The sequence below is a fragment of the Kogia breviceps genome, chromosome 18, assembly GCF_026419965.1.
Source record: "Kogia breviceps isolate mKogBre1 chromosome 18, mKogBre1 haplotype 1, whole genome shotgun sequence".
NCBI classification, from domain to species: domain Eukaryota; kingdom Metazoa; phylum Chordata; class Mammalia; order Artiodactyla; family Physeteridae; genus Kogia; species Kogia breviceps.
The window spans coordinates 32,507,737-32,525,581 of NC_081327.1; the positions used below are offsets into that span (position 1 = coordinate 32,507,737).

The 17,845-nt window shown below is 52.7% G+C and overlaps 1 protein-coding gene across 2 annotated transcripts; it reads right to left on the reverse strand.

Annotated features, from left to right (window-relative positions):
- Positions 1 to 2,448: 2,448 nt before the first annotated feature.
- SLC38A7 (solute carrier family 38 member 7) lies at positions 2,449 to 17,344 on the reverse strand. 2 transcript variants are annotated; one of them, XR_010837658.1, is made up of 11 exons: positions 16,912 to 17,314; positions 14,626 to 15,047; positions 13,786 to 13,984; positions 13,405 to 13,549; positions 12,414 to 12,512; positions 11,704 to 11,761; positions 11,408 to 11,522; positions 9,888 to 10,035; positions 8,978 to 9,348; positions 8,007 to 8,061; positions 2,449 to 5,323 (listed from the first exon to the last, which is right to left on the reverse strand). XR_010837658.1 is itself a non-coding variant. In XM_067018393.1 (11 exons), exons 2-11 carry the CDS (start codon positions 14,893 to 14,895, stop codon positions 5,221 to 5,223), a joined length of 1,392 nt encoding a protein of 463 aa, XP_066874494.1. In that variant the 5' UTR covers positions 14,896 to 15,047; positions 16,912 to 17,344; the 3' UTR covers positions 2,449 to 5,220. The 2 variants fall into 2 exon arrangements, 1 of the variants encoding a protein (XP_066874494.1); XM_067018393.1 differs by having other exon boundaries at positions 9,149 to 9,348; positions 16,912 to 17,344.
- Between the last annotated feature and the right edge of the window lie 501 nt (positions 17,345 to 17,845).

Sequence of the window (17,845 nt, forward strand, 5' to 3'; positions counted from 1 at the left end):
TGGCTGCACTGGGTCTTCATTGCTGCACGCGGGCTTTCTCTAGTTGCGGCAAGCAGGAGCTACTCTTCATCGCGGTGTGTGGGCTTCTCACTGTGGTGGCTTCTCTTGTTGCAGAGCACCGGCTCTAGGCGCACGGGTTTCAGTAGTTGTGGCACGCAGGCTCACTAGTTGTGGCTCACGGGCTTGGTTGCTCCGTGGCATGTGGAATCTTCCCAGACCAGGGATTGAACACGTGTCCCCTGCATTGGCAGGTGGATTCTTAACCACTGTGCCACGAGGGAAGCCCTTCCTTGATGTTTTTATTTCTCAGATTTGTCCACACTGAGCCTCCAGCAATTCATCAATTACATTTCAGGTTTCCTTACCCTGGCACTGACTCCCACAGAGGTTTCTGCTTGTGGGTTTCTGCTCTGTATTTGTCTGTCTCTCTCTCCAATTCTGGGGGCAGTGGTGTGCCTTATAATCTGACTTATTGTACATATCTAAGAAGAGTTGACTTTTCGGTTTGTTCAACTTTTTACTTGTTGTTAGGATGGAGTGGCCACTTCCAAGCTTCTTACATGTTGGACTGGAAACACATCAATTTCATTTTTAATGGAAGAATATCCAAATAGGCATCTTGTGCCTATGCCTCCCCCGCTCCCCACCCCAGTGCCCCCGCAGGAAACACAAAGTATTCGGAGGACAGGGTGTCTGCCTTCTTCCTTCTTCCTGACTACAATGTCTCTGGCCTTCCTCCACACCTACGGAAAAATTTTTCATTGTATCACAGCAATGAATTACCAAATCTGGATTTGTAATACTGAATGTACATCTAGCACATGTACCTACATAATTAGTTTCTGTGATTATTTGACTGGTCTGATTGCCCCACCAGATTGGAGGCCATGATCTAGAAGTGGCCCTGCCCCAGTATAGGGACATCACTCAGAAGTGCTAGGCAGCAGATCACCAGGAACCCTAATGACTCAGGACTGGACTGTCCTCTGAGGCCATGGGCTCCTCACTTTCATAAGCTGAAAATATTCAGAGGTGACCTCTATTGACTAAAGGAAGACACTGCAGTTACCCTCCCACCCCACCCGCCTTCTTTCCAGTACAGGGAAATGACCACCATAACCCCTGCTATCTACCAGGCATTTCACGTATATTATGCCATTTGTCCTTGGACTTATAATATTTGCATCTATAAGATGGGCACCATCACCCCTACTTTATAGTTGAGGAGAGTGGGGTTCGGAGAAGTGAACTACTTTCTGAGTTCCCACTGTAAAGAGGCACTGCTGAGATCCACCCCAGGTCTGTCCGAAGCCAAAGCCTTTGGTCTGTCCACCAGTCCCCCTGCTATTCAAAGTTCAGTCCGAGGACCAAAGCATGGGCGAAGCTGGGAGTGTTAACAATGCAGACTGCAGGCCCCACTCCAGATCTACTGAATCAGAACTTGTATCCTAAGGAGATAAAAAATTTTGTATGCACGTTAAAGATTGAGAAGTACCCTGACTCTCAGGAAGTGGTAGGGGAACCTCTGCCTGTGTCCTCCTGAGGAGAAACTGAGTTTTTGCATTTCTTCTGTAAACGTGGATTTCTGGTTATAAAGCGCTTCTGCCATTTTTTTCATGTACTTTGTTGAAAGTACAAACTGATCATCAGTGACCTTAGGTCAGTGATGATCAGTCAATGATGTTCAGTCCCGTGTTAGAGATTCTGGAAACAGAAGCCCAGAGAGGGGAAGCGACTTGGCCAGAGCCACCAGCCAGCAGGCATCCCAGCACTTGACATGGTTTGGACGGGACAGTAAGTCAGAGGTTGTAGGATCTGATGTTGGTGCCAGCATGAGGGCTGGAGGTTCCTGAGCTTGCCTTCTGGGGTTGAGAGCCCTCGGCTCACTTGTTCATTCATGCATGGCCAGAGGGCTCTAGTTTTACTCCCTGGGCACACTATTAACATCTCTCAGCTTTCACTTTTGCATAGAGTTGTCCTGAAGACCGAAAGTGGATGATGCAAGTTAATTGCTGGCACAAAGTAAGAAATCAACGAGTGTTAGTTGCTATTCATTCATTCATTTGTTCAACAACTATTGAACACTTGCTGACTATGTGCCAGGCACTGGCTAAGATACCTGATGGACAAGGGAGATGTGACCCTGCTCCCGTGGAACTTACAGTCTAACAGGGAGACAGACATTGATTAAGTGCTTACAAGTCTTGACTTGAATGGATGAATTTGGCTGTGCGTTTGCCTGTGGCCTAGATGTAACCTTTCCTTCTCTCTGTTCGCTCAGAGAAAGTGAAACCCAACCTCAAGCTCTTGGCCCACTAGGCAGGTGTGAACCGTGGCCCAAAGCTGTCACACCTGTCTAGTCTTGCAACATGTTTCCTCCTTGGAGAGGGTCCCCACCTCCACCAGGAGGGAGGGATCTTTGCAAAATACCTGAACAGGGATGGGGAGTGTGGTAGAAGGTGAGCGGGTTCGACTTTGTTCTGAGGACCGGGGGAGCCGTTGCAGACCATCTCAGAATGCTCTGCTCTCACCTCTGCTGCTCTCCCACACCCAGGTAATGCTCCACCGACAATGGCCACTTTCCAGTTCCTCAAATGACCATGTTCCTCCCATCACAGGGCATTTGCACATGCGTTTCCCACAGCCTGGAAAGGTCTCCCCACCTCTCTTCACTTAGTTCATTCATTCTACTCATCACTCAGAGGCCAGCTCATATGTCAATTCCTCCAGGAAACCTTCCTTGACTCCCCAGGGAAGCTTCAGACCCCCAAATATAACATTCTGTATTTTCCCTTCTTGCCATTTATCACAACTTGCATGTTTATATCTGTGATGACTTGCTAAGCATCAGTCTACCCCAGTAGACCGACAGCACAGCTGGTGTGTTTTGCTGAATACCTTCTCCCCTGCACTGAGCACAGTGACAGGCTCCATAACCAGGACAATAGGGCCTGCTCTCAACACCTGCCTCTGAAAGGACAAAGTGGAGGGGATGCTCAGGGGTCTGAAGCTCAGGGAGGGACATACAACACAGAGGCTAATCTGAGGCTGCAGTGGTGCAGGGAAGACACAGGAAGAACTTGAGCCAAGGTAGAGGCAGCAGGACAGACCAAGGTGGAGTCCCAAGTCAGTGGGGAAAGTCTGATGGGATGTGGACGGAGAGAGAAGTGTTAAGAACCACTTGCAGGTTTCCGGCTTAGGGAAGGGAGCGTCATGGGCCTATTCTCGAGTAAAGGGGTCACAGACAGTGAGGCCAAACGGCCTTGTCGCACCCCAACCCCTACTCCCACTCCGGCCCGTCTTCCTCCTGTCAGTGGCCTGCACTGTCCCTGGCACCAGACACAGGCCACGCAGCTCAGCAGCACAAGTCCCTTTTTATTAACCATCCTCCCTGGTCTGAATGTGCACAAGTAGAAAAGAAACAGTAAAATGCCCTGGCAGAGAGGGCAGGGGAAGGTGCTCCTGAGGTTAGGCCAGATTCCAGCTCATTGTCCCCTTACATCCCCCCACCCCTCACTGAAATCCAACATTAGGAGGCAGTGCGGCCCTGTGGGTGATGGGCCGTCCTCCTAACTGTATCCGGGGTGGGCACTGGCAGGGCCTGGTGCTGTGCAGCAGGCTGAGAGAAAACGGCCACGTGGGTCTGGCCCCCAGGGGACGTGAGGAAAGGCAGGTCACCCAGTCCGGGGGTCTGAGCAGAAGCCTGTTTGGCCCCAACAAGGCTCTGCTTCTTCTGTCTCACTGCCCTGAGGGCAGGGAGGGATCCCTCTCACCCCGCCACTGCATTCAGAGATTTTAGGCAGGAGGGGCCAGGGAGAACGCTAGGTGTTCCAGGCAGAGGAAGCCTGATTTGGTGCCTAGCGTTGGCCTAAGCGAGTGGCCAAGACGTCCAGAATATGAAAGGGGAAAATATCCTTCCTCACCCCGCCTGGGGCACAACGTAGGCGTGACCTCAGTGTGATCGGCAGGCCGCCGAGGCCAGGCCTGGTAGACCTGTGGAGCTGAGGAAGTGGACGAGAGAGGGTTTGGTCCACGCCCACCCCCATACTTATGTGAACAGGAGAGACTGAGCTACACAGAAAAATGGGGTGGTGGTGAAGAAGTGATGGGCGACAGGAGCAGACAAGATCCAGACTGGAAGGGAGACTTTGAGGCTGGTGTGACTACACTCAGATGTTGCCCAGTGAGTGGCCACTCAGCTGCCTTTCTTGTCTCCAGGGTACCAGGCTGGGTTGGCAGGGAAGGGGGGACATGCAGGGCAGGGAGAAGAGAAGCAGCCATTCAAAGTGAAGATGCCAGACAGGTTCCCCTTGATCCTCACCAGCCCAGCCGGTATGGGGTTCCCAGCATGCTCCCTCACCCACCCTTGTGCCTCTGAAAAGAGGGACCCATCAGGAATTTGAGAGAGAAAAGCACACTCCCCGCCTTGGGGAAAGTTAAGGGAGGAGTACTCACAGCACCGTGGCACGGGACGGCCCCTGGCCCAGAGCTGGGCTGGCACCGTTTGTAAACATTAGACTCGGTGATGTCTGGGCATGGAGATGCAGAGGGATGCCTGGACCATCAGGTCTGGGTAAGAAGACAGGGTGAGGCCCCAAAAGGCTTGGGAAATGTCAACCAGCCATGGGCAAGAGGGCTCTCAGGCTCACCGCAGGCCCAGGAGGCCGTGGACAAGGCATCAGTCTGCCTGCCTCGGCGCACCTGTATGACTTCAGTGCTACCTTTGGAACTTGCTGGAGGAAGCCACTGCTGGCTGGGCTGCCGATAGACTGGAGCAGGCACTGAGTCCCGGGGTAATGAGCACAGCCCGTACCCAGGGCAGGCTTCTCTGTGGAGGATGGCAGCCCTTGGTCCACACTCTTCCTCCAGAGGGAAGTCAGGCTGAGTTGTTCCTTTGGAGACCTACCGACTCTCTTCACCCATGGCTTCCAGGCGTGGAGAAGTTGAGAGGTGAAAGAGGGGGAAAGGTTCTTCTGTGACACAAGACCTCCTCCTACCATCCGTGGCACTGCCAGGATGCAGGGGCAGGAAGGGAGCTGGGTTTGAGCTGTCCAGGGATGTTGGGCCTATTTCACCCCAGAACTGTCCCTGGAAAAGGATGTGCAGATGTCATCCCACCAGTAGAGGGGAATGGTGCCGGACTCAGGGTGGTCCTGAAGCTCTACAAGATGGGTTCCAGGGTCCAATGGCAAAGGCCAAGAATTCCCTGGGAGGCAGTGGTTATGCCAAGAGATCCACAAAAATGGCGTTGGCTGTGGTCTGGCCGAAGATGAAGGCTCCCAGGGTGACCAAGAGGACTCCGTAACTGACCATCGCCCACCAGCTGTAGAGCAGAAGGTGAGAGAGGGCCTGGTCAGTCGACCCACTTGTGACTTTGCTGACTTCCATATATATACATATTTATATATATCAGTTAATTACTGTAATTACTTATACCACTTCTCCTGTGGGTGGAGTACTTCCTACTTCTCAACAACTTTCATACAACGGTTTATGGGGCTGGGTGTATGATCCCTAGACCATGGGTAAAGAGGCCAAGACCTAATGGAATTAATTGACTGGTCACAGCACACCAAGGGCAGGACTGGAATTAGAAGGCATGTCTCCTGGGACTTCCCTGGTGGCCCAGTGGCTAAGACTCCAAGCTCCCAATGCAGGGGGCCCGGATTCCATCCCTGATCAGGGAACTAGATCCCACATGCCACAACTAAGAGTTCGCATGCTGCAACTAAAGACCGCCGCATGCCACAACTAAAGATCCTGTGTGCCACAACTACAAGTTCCCACGTGCCATAAAGGAAGATCCCACGTGCTGCAACTAAGACCTGACACAGCCAAATAAATAAATAAATTTTTTTTTTAAAAAAGAATGCATATGTCCTGATGGAAAGGTGGTCAGGAAAAAGCAGGTCACATGGAGTGATCCATTTCATTAAAAAAATAAAAAAGCAGATACCTGGAAAGATATGTGTCAAAAATAGCTACGGGGGCTTCCCTGGTGGTGTAGTGGTTGAGAATCCGCCTGCCGGTGCAGGGGACACGGGTTTGTGCCCCGGTCCGGGAGGATCCCACGGGCCGCGGAGCGGCTGGGCCCATGAGCCATGACCGCTGAGCCTGTGCGTCCAGAGCCTGTACTCCGCAACGGGAGAGGCCACGACAATGAGAGGCCTGCGTACCACACACACACACACACACACACACACACACACAAAAAATATATATATATCTATATATATATATATAGCTACAGGGTTATAACTAGAGTTTTTTTTCTTTTTCTTTTTTTTCCCTTTTTTTGCTCGCCTGGCTTGTGGGATCTTAATCCTGACCAAGGATTGAACCCATGCCCTCAGCAGTGAAAGCACAGAGTCCTAACCACTGGACCACCAGGAAATTCCCTGGTTATATCTGGATATTAAAGGTGATTATTATTTTCTTCCTTAGACTTGTCTGTATTTTTTTAAGTTTTCTATACTCAATGAGTATTACTTGCACAATAATTTTTTTTTTAAAGCATGCAACCTGGTCATAACTTCTCTACCATTCAGGGACATGCACGTATTAAAAGAATGCAATGTTTTGCAAAATGTCGCCTATACACACAATGGAATATTATTCAGCCTTTAAAAGGCTGCTACAACATAGATGGACCTTGAGGACATTATGCTAAGTGAAAGAAGCCAGGTACAAAAAGATAAATACTGTATAATTCCAGTTACATGAGGTACCTAGAAGAGTCAAACTCACACAGACAGAAAGTAGAATGGTGGCGGCTTGGGCGAGGGGAGAGGGAATGGGGAGTTATTGTTTAATGGGTACAGAATTTCAGTTTAGGATGATGAAAAAGTTCTGGAGGTAGATGGTGGTAATGGTTACACAAAAATATGAATGCACTTAATATCACTGAACTGAACACTTTAAAGTGGTAAATTTAAAAAAAATGTAGTGTTCTGTATCCATTAGACTAACAAATATTGAAAAGGCTGCTATATACAGTGCTGACAGGGGTGTGGGGAACAGGGCACTTTCATCCACTGCTTCTGGGACTCTGACTGGTACTGCCTTTTTGGAGGGTAATTTGAACCCGTGTGCCAGAGTAAAAATGAGCATGCCTTATGACGGAGCAATTTCCTTCTAAGAATCAATGCTACTGAGATCCTCGAACAGCTGTGCCAAGGTGTACATGCAGAAGTGTGTTCACAATTCAGGACATATTCAAACAGCAAAATATTCTACGGCCGTGGAAAAGGGAAGCAGAAGATCTTGTGTGGACATAGAATGATCTCCAAAATACATGGTTAAGTGAAAAAAGCAAGTAGCAGAAAAGTGTGTCTGGCATGAAACCATTTTTGCAAAAACCTAACCAGACACAAAACCCCATGTGTTTGTGTACACGCATGCGTAGCTTTGTGTACAGACATATATGCACACACAGCAACAGTCTACAAGGGAACAAGCTGTGCTGATCTCGTGGAGCTCTCTCAGGAGAAGGGAGCAGTGGGGAGTGGGCTGTGGGGAAAGAGGGACTTCCACTTTTTTTCTCTAAAATCCTCAGGAGCTGATGACTAATAAGAACCTGCTGGGGCTTCCCTGGTGGCGCAGCGGGTTGAGAATCCGCCTGCCGATGCAGGGGACACGGGTTCGTGCCCCGGTCCGGGAAGATCCCACGTGCCGCAGAGCGGCTGGGCCCGTAAGCCATGGCCACTGAGCCTGCGCGTCCGGAGCCTGTGCTCCGCAACGGGAGAGGCCACAACAGTGAGAGGCCCGTGTACCGCGCCCCCCCCAAAAGAACCTGCTGTATAAAAAAATAAGTAAAATAAAATTCAAAAATTCAAAAAAAAAATCCGCAGTAGTATTTGAACTGTTACAACTAACATATTACCCATTTTAAAAGAAGTATTAAAAAAAGTTTTTCAAAGTACACAAGTCTCCTGACTCTATCCATTTAAAGACCACTCCCCATCCAGTACCACCCTGAGAGGACCACGGGCCGGGCCCTGCTTTACCTGGCTGGCTTGACTTCCTCCATCTCAGAGAGTTTGGCTTGAATGAGGCACAGCCCTAGAAGAGAAGAGGTGGCCCCGAGAGCTTGGGTGGGCGGGGCCCCGCCCCACCCCCCAGCAGTCCAGCCTCCCCCTTTGCCAGGAGGCAGTGATGGTGGGTGGAGAAAGGCCTGTGTTTACTCCTCCACACATTCTGCCTCTGTCTCCACTCTGCACCCAGCTGGAGACCTGGCATCTGGTCTCCAGGAGGGGCCAGCACCTGCCAGGCACCCCTTGGGCTGCATGCAAGCCCCAGAGCTAAAGGGGCAGCACTGGGAGTTGACTCTGGTGTCTACAGTGCAGGCCCCTTCTCAGTACACTTCTGAGCAGATGTGTCCCCCTTGCTCCAAGCAAAGTGGCAAGGGATTTTCAGGTGGCCTCCTAGAGAGAAGTAAGCTGGATACAGGCAAAACTTATGATTGGGCAGATAGGACAGTTCCCCAGGGATCTGGTGGCAGACTATGTCTGAAACTCAGGTCTCCCAACCCGTGTCAGGGTGCCACCACCAGACCCTAATTACCCTGTCATGGGCTGACCCAGCCAAATCCCTGATAGTCGGGGAGTAACAGGTACTTGAATGAAGAGTTAAGAGTATAGGCTGTGAGGGCTTCTCTGGTGGCACAGTGGTTGAGAATCTGCCTGCTGATGCAGGGGACACGGGTTCATGCCCCGGTCCGAGAAGATCCCACATGCCGCGGAGCGGCTGGGCCCGTGAGCCATGGCTGCTGAGCCTGCACATCCGGAGCCTGTGGTCCGCAAAAGGAGAGGCCACAACAGTGACAGGCCCACGTACAGCAAAAAAAAAAAAAAAAAAAAAAAAGTATAGGCTGTGGACCTAGACAGACCTGGGTTTGAAAAGGTTCTATTATTCTTTAGTTGAGTTTGTTAACCTCTAGGCAAGCTTGTTACCCTCTCCGATCCTCACATCTCCTCACCAGTAAAATGGAGATGACAACTACACCTTCTTTGCAGGAGACGACACTTAAACGTGCCAGAGCCTGAAGTGGGTGATCAATAAATGCTGGTGATGATCCTCCCCGGGAGGTGACGAGCTCAGGTCAGGAGGCCCTGGGAGAGAGTGCTGCGGGGATGCCAGGGGTCCACACCTGGGAAGACGAAGATGAAGCAGGCGGCCAGCCCTCCAATGACTGAGATGACCTTGCCGATGTCAGGGATGAAGAGCGCCAGCAGCAGGGTGAGCAGGAACCAGACCAGCGTCTGCAGCACTCGCCGCCGCCGCTCCCGCCCCACGTCCTCCTCCACCGGCATCCCCTGGTAGCGCAGCCACAGGCCTTCGACCACCGCCCTGCTCACACGGAGAGTGGCTCAGAGGCGCCCCTGCTAACAGCTCCCCACCTCCAGCCATGGAGCCAGACCCCCGGCTGGGTGGATTGTAAGTAAGAGCCTAACCCCTGGGCCTCAGTTTCCTCTTCTTAGAAATGGGCCTAGCAGCACTCTTCTCAGGGTTGCCGTGGGGACCGGAGGGGATGGTTGTGAACGGCTTAGTGCCTTGCCTGGCCCAGGACTAGCACAACCCATGGGAACATATACGACTAGTCTCCTGAAAAGGAAGGGTCTGGGGTACCCAGAAAGCAGGGTGTTTAGGAAAGGATCTGGAGTAGAGGTTCTCAGAGGACTCACAGAATGTTCTGGTGATTCTGGGACAAAGGGGGCCCCCAAAGACCCGGCTGGGGGTACTTGCAGGGCCACGCGAGGCACTGACTCTTTCCTCTGGGCTTCCGGTTCTCCTTCTATAAAATGGATTCTACGCAAGGCCCATGTTCAAAGGGCTTTCAGGGGCCCTGGTGAAAGGGAGCAGCCCGGTGGGGTGGAGAGGGGACTCACCGCCCACAGAAGTGCAGGATGGGGTAGGAGGTTAGCACGCTCAGGATGATGAAGGCGCGGGCAACGGCCACAGCCATGTCCTCCGACGGGTAGGACAGGAGCACGTCGGGGTCCACAGCAGCTCCAAAGGTCAGGAAGCCACAGATGCCTGAGGGCAGGGACAAGAGGGCTGGGTCCGGGCGACCCTCGGAGGGTTAGGGCCGTGGACGGTTCACCGCTGGGTCCACCAGCAGATGGGGAGGTGACGGAGCAGCTCTGGAGGCTAAGACTGTGGCTCAGGGGTGTCCAGGCTGGGATGAGAAGCCTCCCTCCCTGACTTCTCACATCTCCCACCCCCACACCTTCACCTTTCTGATCTTGAACTCACCCAGCAGTTCCTGTCTCAGAGCTTCTGCATTAACGTTCCGTCTGACCACCTCCTCATCATTCAGGTCTCAGCTCCGTTGTCCCCTCCTCAGAATGCTTCCCCGCCCAGCCCATCCACAATAATCCCTGCCCGCCTGCACTCCCTCACCCCACCCTGTTCTGTGTTCTTCAGAGCACTCCTCTCTCGGAACTGTTTTTTTTTTTTTTTTTTTTTTTTTTTTTAACTTGTTTACTGTCTGTCTCCCTCAACCAGAACCCGAGCCCCAGGAGAACGGGACTCTGCCTATTTGCCACCCTTGTTCCTGGCTGTGGCTTCAGAAACTAGAACAGTGCTGGTCCTGTTCTAGAACCATCTGCGGAAGGAATCACAGGGCCGTTCTTGGTAGTCTCCCAGTCCTGCTCTCTCACCCAAAGCATTTTCTACACCACACCCAGAGCCGTGTGTCCCCGAGCCACACCCCCGCTGAAACGCGTCCTCTCGGCCTCCCAGCAGTCCTCAAGGATCTGGCTGTGCTCCCTGTCTGGCCGGGCTGCCCGCCACCCACCCTCAACTTGCTCCACTCCAGCTATGCAGACCTTCTTCTGTCCTGGCCTCAGGGACTTGGCGTTTTCTGGTTCCTCTGTCTGGAATGCTTTCCCCCCAGCTCTTCAGCTCCTAGCTCCTTCTCATGATTTGGGCTTCCCCAATCGCCACCTCCTCAGAGATGAGCCATCTGTGACCTACCCACCAAAGCCAACCCCGCTCAGTCCCACTCACAGCTTCCCTGTTTCCCTGTTACCGGGGCACTCACCACTGTCTGGATTTCCTTACTGATTCCTGACTTGCTCCTGTAAGACTCTCTCTCCGACTAGATTGTCAATTCCATGAGGGCAGGACCGGGTCTATCTATCTCCATGGCATATCCCCCATGCTGAGAAAGTTCCGGGGACTTACTGGGCACCCACTGAGAGCTGTTGAACGAATGCATGCATACATCTTTCTCATTGGGGCAGGAGGAGGCCCAAGGTGGCTCAAGTTCAAGCCAGTGCCTACAGAAGTGTTTGACATGTTGGGAGTGCGGGGCTGTCCCCAGGAAATCCTGGGCCAGACGACTTGGGGACAAAGAGGGAAAGTGGGAGCCCTCTAAGCCCCGCCCTCGGAGGGGAGCACTCACCTGTGCCCATGTAGACAGCGAGGGCTATGACCATGGCGGCTGTCACCACCCCACCCCAGGTCTTCACCTCAGGCCGCTGCATGCTGTTGAAGACGGGTACACTGCTCACGTGGCACTGTCAGGGTGAAGGGCAGGGTCATGGTGGGCAAGTGACCTCACCCCCAAGGATAAGGGGCAGGTCCTGGGGCCCCCGCTCCATCCTTCCTTCCAGGACTCCCCAATCCTGCCTGTAACGGGGATTCCATCCCAGGATGGGGAGTGAGCTAAGGGGACAAAAGGGACCTTGCAACTAGCACCTGAAATCCGAAGCAGATGGTGGGCATGGCATTGAACACGGCTATCCAGGAAGCTGGCCTGTGGACAAACACACAAGATGCTGCTGCCCGGGAACCCCTCAGAGTCACCAACCGCCGCCATGCTCTTACTCTTCATTCAGCCCCCCACGGCCTCCCTTATCCAGCATGCACACATTCAACCCACAGAAGTCTGGGGGCTGGGAGAGGACACATCTCCATTTACAGGTCAGTAAACTAAGGCTAAGGCTCTGGAAGGCCCTCCTGGGACCAAAATCCAGAATTTTTGGCTCTTGCACTTGGGCTTTTGCTTCTCTGATTTGTTCCTTTCAAGAAAAAGGAAACTTTTTTTTTAATTAATAAAATTGATTCATCCTCACATGGAAGATACAGATATTACAGATAAGCAGCTGTTGAAACAAATGTGCAATTCCACCTTGACAGTTTCCATAACCTGAGGCCTAGTCTCACATTGGCTCATCTGCTGGACATTAGTGGCAAAGTCTCCCTCATCTCCGGCTGTCACTCTTCTCTCCAGTACAAAGAGATCAGGACCTCTTGCCTCCTTCCTAAAATGACCAATGAGTCAAGCCCTGATGAGCTAATGAGCCTTGGGAAGAGCACCTGTGTGGCTTTTTGATGCCTGACCCAGCACCTCCTGGGGCCCGAGTGGCAGCTTCTACCCCATGTGTCTCCCGGGGGCCCTCACCCACCTGTTCAGGATGTCCGCTGGAGTCATCTCTTTATCAGGCCAGATGTATTTGACGATAATGATGGCAGTGACATACCAGGTGCCCACGACGCTCAGGAAGCTGCCAGGAAGGAGAGATTAAGCTTCCTCCTCCCTAGCCCCAGCTGCCTTTTCTCTCGTTCCATCCCCAGGGACATCTGCCCTTAACTTTAGTGACCACAAGTGTCTAATGAACCAACTGGGAGACTATCCCAAACAAAGGCTCAAGAAATGCACGAGAAATATGTTTCAGAGAAACAAGCCACATTTAGAAAGCCAAGAGGGGACCAGACTGACACTTGTGGTCACTGGGAAATGAGGTGGTTCAGCTCCATGGCTCAGAGACCACAGCAAGGGGGCTGGGCTTCAAAGCACATCTGCTACTTCAATCAGAGCAGCCCAGACTTGGCGAGAGGTGCAAGCAGGGCCTTTGAGAAGTAGGAGATGCTGGAGGGTTGAAGGCACAAATACTGGGAAGTCAACATGAAAGGAAACCTTGGAGACACTGAGTGTGACCCCTTCAATAAAGGATCACAGGAAACAGCTTAGAATCCCACAGCTTTTCAGACTCTGAGCCAGGAAGCGAGTCCCTTCCCTTCATACCAAGGTGCATGGAAAATGCTGCCAGGCTGACAATCCCAGATGATCAAGAATCCCATCCTCCACGGGAAAGACGAGGCCCAGGCTAGGAGACTGCCTTCACACATGATTATCACCCACCCCTTCTTTGACAAGGACATTTGGAACTGAATCTCTCACTGATACAAAGAGCCACTGTCTCCCTTGCTGCTGACACAAGAGGAAGGTCTTATGCCGGAACCCCTGCAAGCCCCAGTCTACCCTGCCTCGCCCACTCTTGCTGCCCCAGGAGATGAGGTGGCATGGAGGAGAGGGGTTCCCCTGAAGCCCTTGGGTCTCCAGCTGCCTGTGATCAGAGCTGCTGTCCAGCGCAGGCTGGGGTGGGGCCTCCGAACCTGGCATATTTCTGGAAGCCGATCTCCCTGGGGATGGAAAGGGGCAGGATGAAGAGGAAGGCAGTGAGGCTGATGGTGAACTTGCGGTCTGTGTACCAGGGGCTGCCGCCGGCCCCCTCAGGCTCCTTTGCCATCACAGCTATAACTGCACAGGGAGGAAGGAGGGAACGTGATGCCAGGCTACTGCAGGGTGTGGTCCTCCACCTCTGCTGGGACCTCCATCTGTCTAATGGGCCCAGCAGCCAGGAGGGAGGACTCCCAGATGAATGCCGGGCCCAGGCCAGGCCTTGGGCAGGTGTTCCATGCTCTTTCCCGCCCACCGCATGACCCCCAGGGCTGAAGGTGGGGGGGGACGAGGTAGGTACTGAGGGGGGACCTCACTCTTGTCCTGCTGGTCCCCGATGATGATGAGGAAGGCGATGCAGGTCCCGAAGGTGTAGGTGGCAATGGCCACCTCACACAGCACACCTGTCAGCTTGCCACACACAGCCCATACCACCTCCTGGTAGGTCCTCTCATTGCTGGCCTGGGAGCAGTAGGCCAGGATGACGAGGCCACTGATGATGAAAACCAGCATGGCCTGCAGGCAGGGGCGGAGCAAGAGGGTGTGGGAAAGGCCTGGCAGCAAAGAGCAGCCTGGTCTTGCTCAGCATTTATTGGCCCGGTGCCTAGTGCCCATCTGGCAAATTAGCCTTATCTTGCAGGGCAATTTTAATAGATTACTGGAGTTGAGATTTTCTTTAAAAATAAAATGTTTTGAGGAAAATTTCAAGCATACACAAAAGTAGACAGAATGGTATAATGGACCCCTATGTACCCATCACTCAAATTCAAAAATTATCAACTTACAGCCAATCTTGTTTCATCTATTCCCTCTCCCACTCTGGATTATTTTGAACGAGCTATCATATCATTTCATCAGCAAATATTTCAGCACGGCTCTGAGGTATGGGCCTGCTTTTTAAACGTAACCATGAAATTATTAAATATGCAGTCGATGTCCAAACTTCCCTGATAGCTGGGAAGGCTTCTGAAGCCTCATCTGGGCTCAAAGGAAAGAATGCTGGAATAGATTAGTAATGTCTGCCATGTGTGATGGAGGGGAGAGTGGTAGCATGTGTCTCCAACTGACCACTCCTGATCCAGAGCCTCCCTTTTGAGGTGAAGAGCCCAGACCCACCACTAGAACTGCACCTTTGCCCACCAGGCCCGCTCACTCACCATCTGCAGCGTGATGCCAGCTGCCACTCCACCGGCAGTGCTGAAGGCTGCTGGGAAGTTGAGCAGCCCTGCGCCCAGGCAGGCATTGACAACGATGAAGATGGCTCCAAGTGTGGAAGTGGTGCCTCTGCCCAGACCCCCAGGAGGGGCCTCCCCCTCACTCTTGGGGGCTATGTCCACAGAGGGACTCTGCAGCAGACGAGCACGCTCCCCGGAGTCTGTGCTTAAGCCCCACTCTCCAAGGTCACTGTTGATGCTGACCTGGGCCATGGCCCTGGGAGTCCTGTTCCTGCAGGGTCTGTGGGTTCTGTCTCACGACCACATGCCCTGGGGAGCTGAGGGAACACCTTCAGCTGGAGGGTGCCACCAGCCTGTTTGGGGCTGTTATCCTAGGAGGCCTGTGGGCTCTGGCTCTCCTCAACCTAGATGGGAAAGGCAGGTACTACTGTTATCCCAAGAAACACACAGAAAGGTGAAACAACTTTCCCAAGATCAGATGGCTGAGATCCAAACCCGGGTGTGCCGCTGTGCAGAATACTGCATTGGGTGCCACAGTGTGATGGCAGAGACAGAAATGTGTCAGATGTAATTCCTGCCTGCTTCAGGCCTACAGACCTATCAGGTAAATAAGACATAAACACAGAAGAGAGGGGTACTGATATGTCAGCACTAGAGGCCATGCATCGGGCAGGAGTATCGTGGACATATCTTATCTCATTCATTCCTTATGACAGTGGTCATAAGGTTCAGAGAGATCAGATCACTCATCCAGGGTCACATAGTAGCAAGTTGCAAAGCAGGATTTAGATCCAGATCTGTCTGGCTTCCTAATTTGTTTCTACACCACAGGGTCGCAAGAACAATCCTCACCCAGAACTGTGGGTATTTCAATTTCTTACAGCCCAGCATACTTCCCCTCCAGAGTCTAAATTCTGTGGAGCTTTCAAAGCCCTTCAAAATTTAGGCCAATTCTTACTTTTCTCCCCACATGCCTGACCTAACCACTGCCCATCACAGGGACATCCCCTCCAATGCCCCCAGCACACTGGGGGGTTTAGAATGGCTAGCAAGGCCTCTTGGGTAGTCAGATGCTTGCCATTGCTCCGCCTGTGATGGCTGAACAAAGTTGGGAGCCTTAAACTCATTAGAGAGAAAAGGGGGAGTTTGGGTGCTCTCAGACATCTGTCACCAAGCATGCAACCAAGAGACACAGCTCCAGGGCAAGTGTCTCCCTGCTGGCTCCAAGTCCAGAAAGATCAGTCAGCTGCCACAGGGCTTCCTCTTGTGCAACCTGCCACCCAGCCAGCAACTCAGCAAAAAATCAAAGCAGTGAGCAATGGAGGCAGTTTTGGTCTCCCAAGTTTCCAGCGTAGCTCCAGAGAGAGCCCTGCAAAGTTAGCGCTACTTGAGCGGTGAGACCTTGTCCTCCACCCTGCTTACATCCCAGACACAGAGGTCTCTGCATTGGGCTGAAATCTCTCAGCCTCCCCTCCCCTCAAACTACTCTGCTCCACGGTCCCCAGCCTACTTGCTCTTTCCACCCCTCCGGCTTTGGTGGAGGGACAGCTGCTCCTTACAGCTCCTTCTCCCCAAAGATCTGGGATCTGATTCTCCTCACTTCCCTCTCTGCCCCCAGTTTCTTCTTTCTCAAACTCTACCTAAAATTTGTCAGCAGAGAGAGTCTGAGCTGTTTCTGTGCGCGTCAGCAGAGTGAAGGGAACTGAAGCGCTCTGACTTAACTCACGGAGTGGAGCAGCAGCTCAGTTAGGGAAACAGGCCCACGAGGCAAAGAGGCTAGACTAATGTCACAGCGGCTCGTCGGCAGAGCCAGAACTAGAACCCTGATGCCCACACGCTCAGGCCAGAGCTGTAACCACTGCAGTAGGCCCCTCAGATCCCAACCGGAGCAGGTTCCCAGACCAGCCTGGGGCTGGATCCCAGAAATACGAGGGGTGGGCTGAATTGGAAGGTGGGCCAGGGCGCACCCAGGGCGGGGGGTGGGGGCGATCCTCAGGCCTGTAGCGAGGAGAGTGGGCTGCTGTGGGGTAAACTGGGGAGCGGCTCCGGCGCTCATCCGGGCCTAGGACTGATTAGGTGGAGACTAGGTGGGGACAGGCCGGGCTTAAGGCGCGGCAAGGGCCGGCCGACCGAAGGCAGGTGTGGGGCAGAGGACGCCGGGCTGCAGAGCCCTGCGGGGAGTGGGCAGGGCTCTGCCGCGGTGGCGGCCCTAGGGACCCAGGGACCTAATGTTTCCACCTCCATCAACCTGTACCTCCTTTCACTTACCTGCGGTGCTTCGAGCCCGGGCCGGCTGTGGAGACACGTGAGCAGCGGTCACATGACCGCCGAGGCTGGGGCGGACCGCGGGGCACTCTGGGAGCTGTAGTTTTCGGCAGGCGTTAGTCTTAGACGCCAGCTCTCTAATCCTCAGCCCATGTCCTGTTACTTGAGTCCTGGCCTCTTGGCCAAGCCGCACCTCCTGCCTCCTAGCAAGAGCGTTAGGAGGTTTGGTGTCTTTGACAGTACGGATGCCGTGGGCCAGAGCTATTTGGCCTCATTATCCTCCTTTGTCTCCCTTCTTACGTTCACACCCACAGCCAGTGACCCTGGACTTTTTCACTAGGGACAGCGAGGGGTCATTTGTACCTCCTTGAGCTGTGGCTGGACTGAGGGTTGTTCATGGCTATAACCCCAGGGCCTAGATTCTACAACTGGGGATCTGAGGTATTCGTGTCACTCACATAAATAAAGGAATGGGTGTCCAGAGCCCTGGCTTCTGTTTGTGGCTGTGTGCCACTTGCAAGCTGTCACATAATCTTTGGCATTCCAATGTCTTAATCTGTGTTATGTCCTCTCCATGCATCAAAGGTCCTTGCTGATGAGGTCCTGTGTACTGTTTATCCAGTTTCCCTCAATGGTTACAATTTGCAAAACTATCGTACAATATCACAATCAGGATACTGACATTGACACAATCCACTGATCATGTTCAGATTTCCTCAGTTATATTTATAGTCATTTTTTGGTTTGTATTTAGTTCTATACAACTTAATCATATGTAGGGTTTCCACCACATTCAAGATTCTGAACATTTCCATCACCACAAGGATCCCTCCTGTTACCCTTTTATAACCACACTCACCTCCCTCCAGCAAGGCCCCCCTTCTGTAACTCCTCGCAATCACTAATCTGTTCTCCATTTCTAAAAGTTTGCCATTTC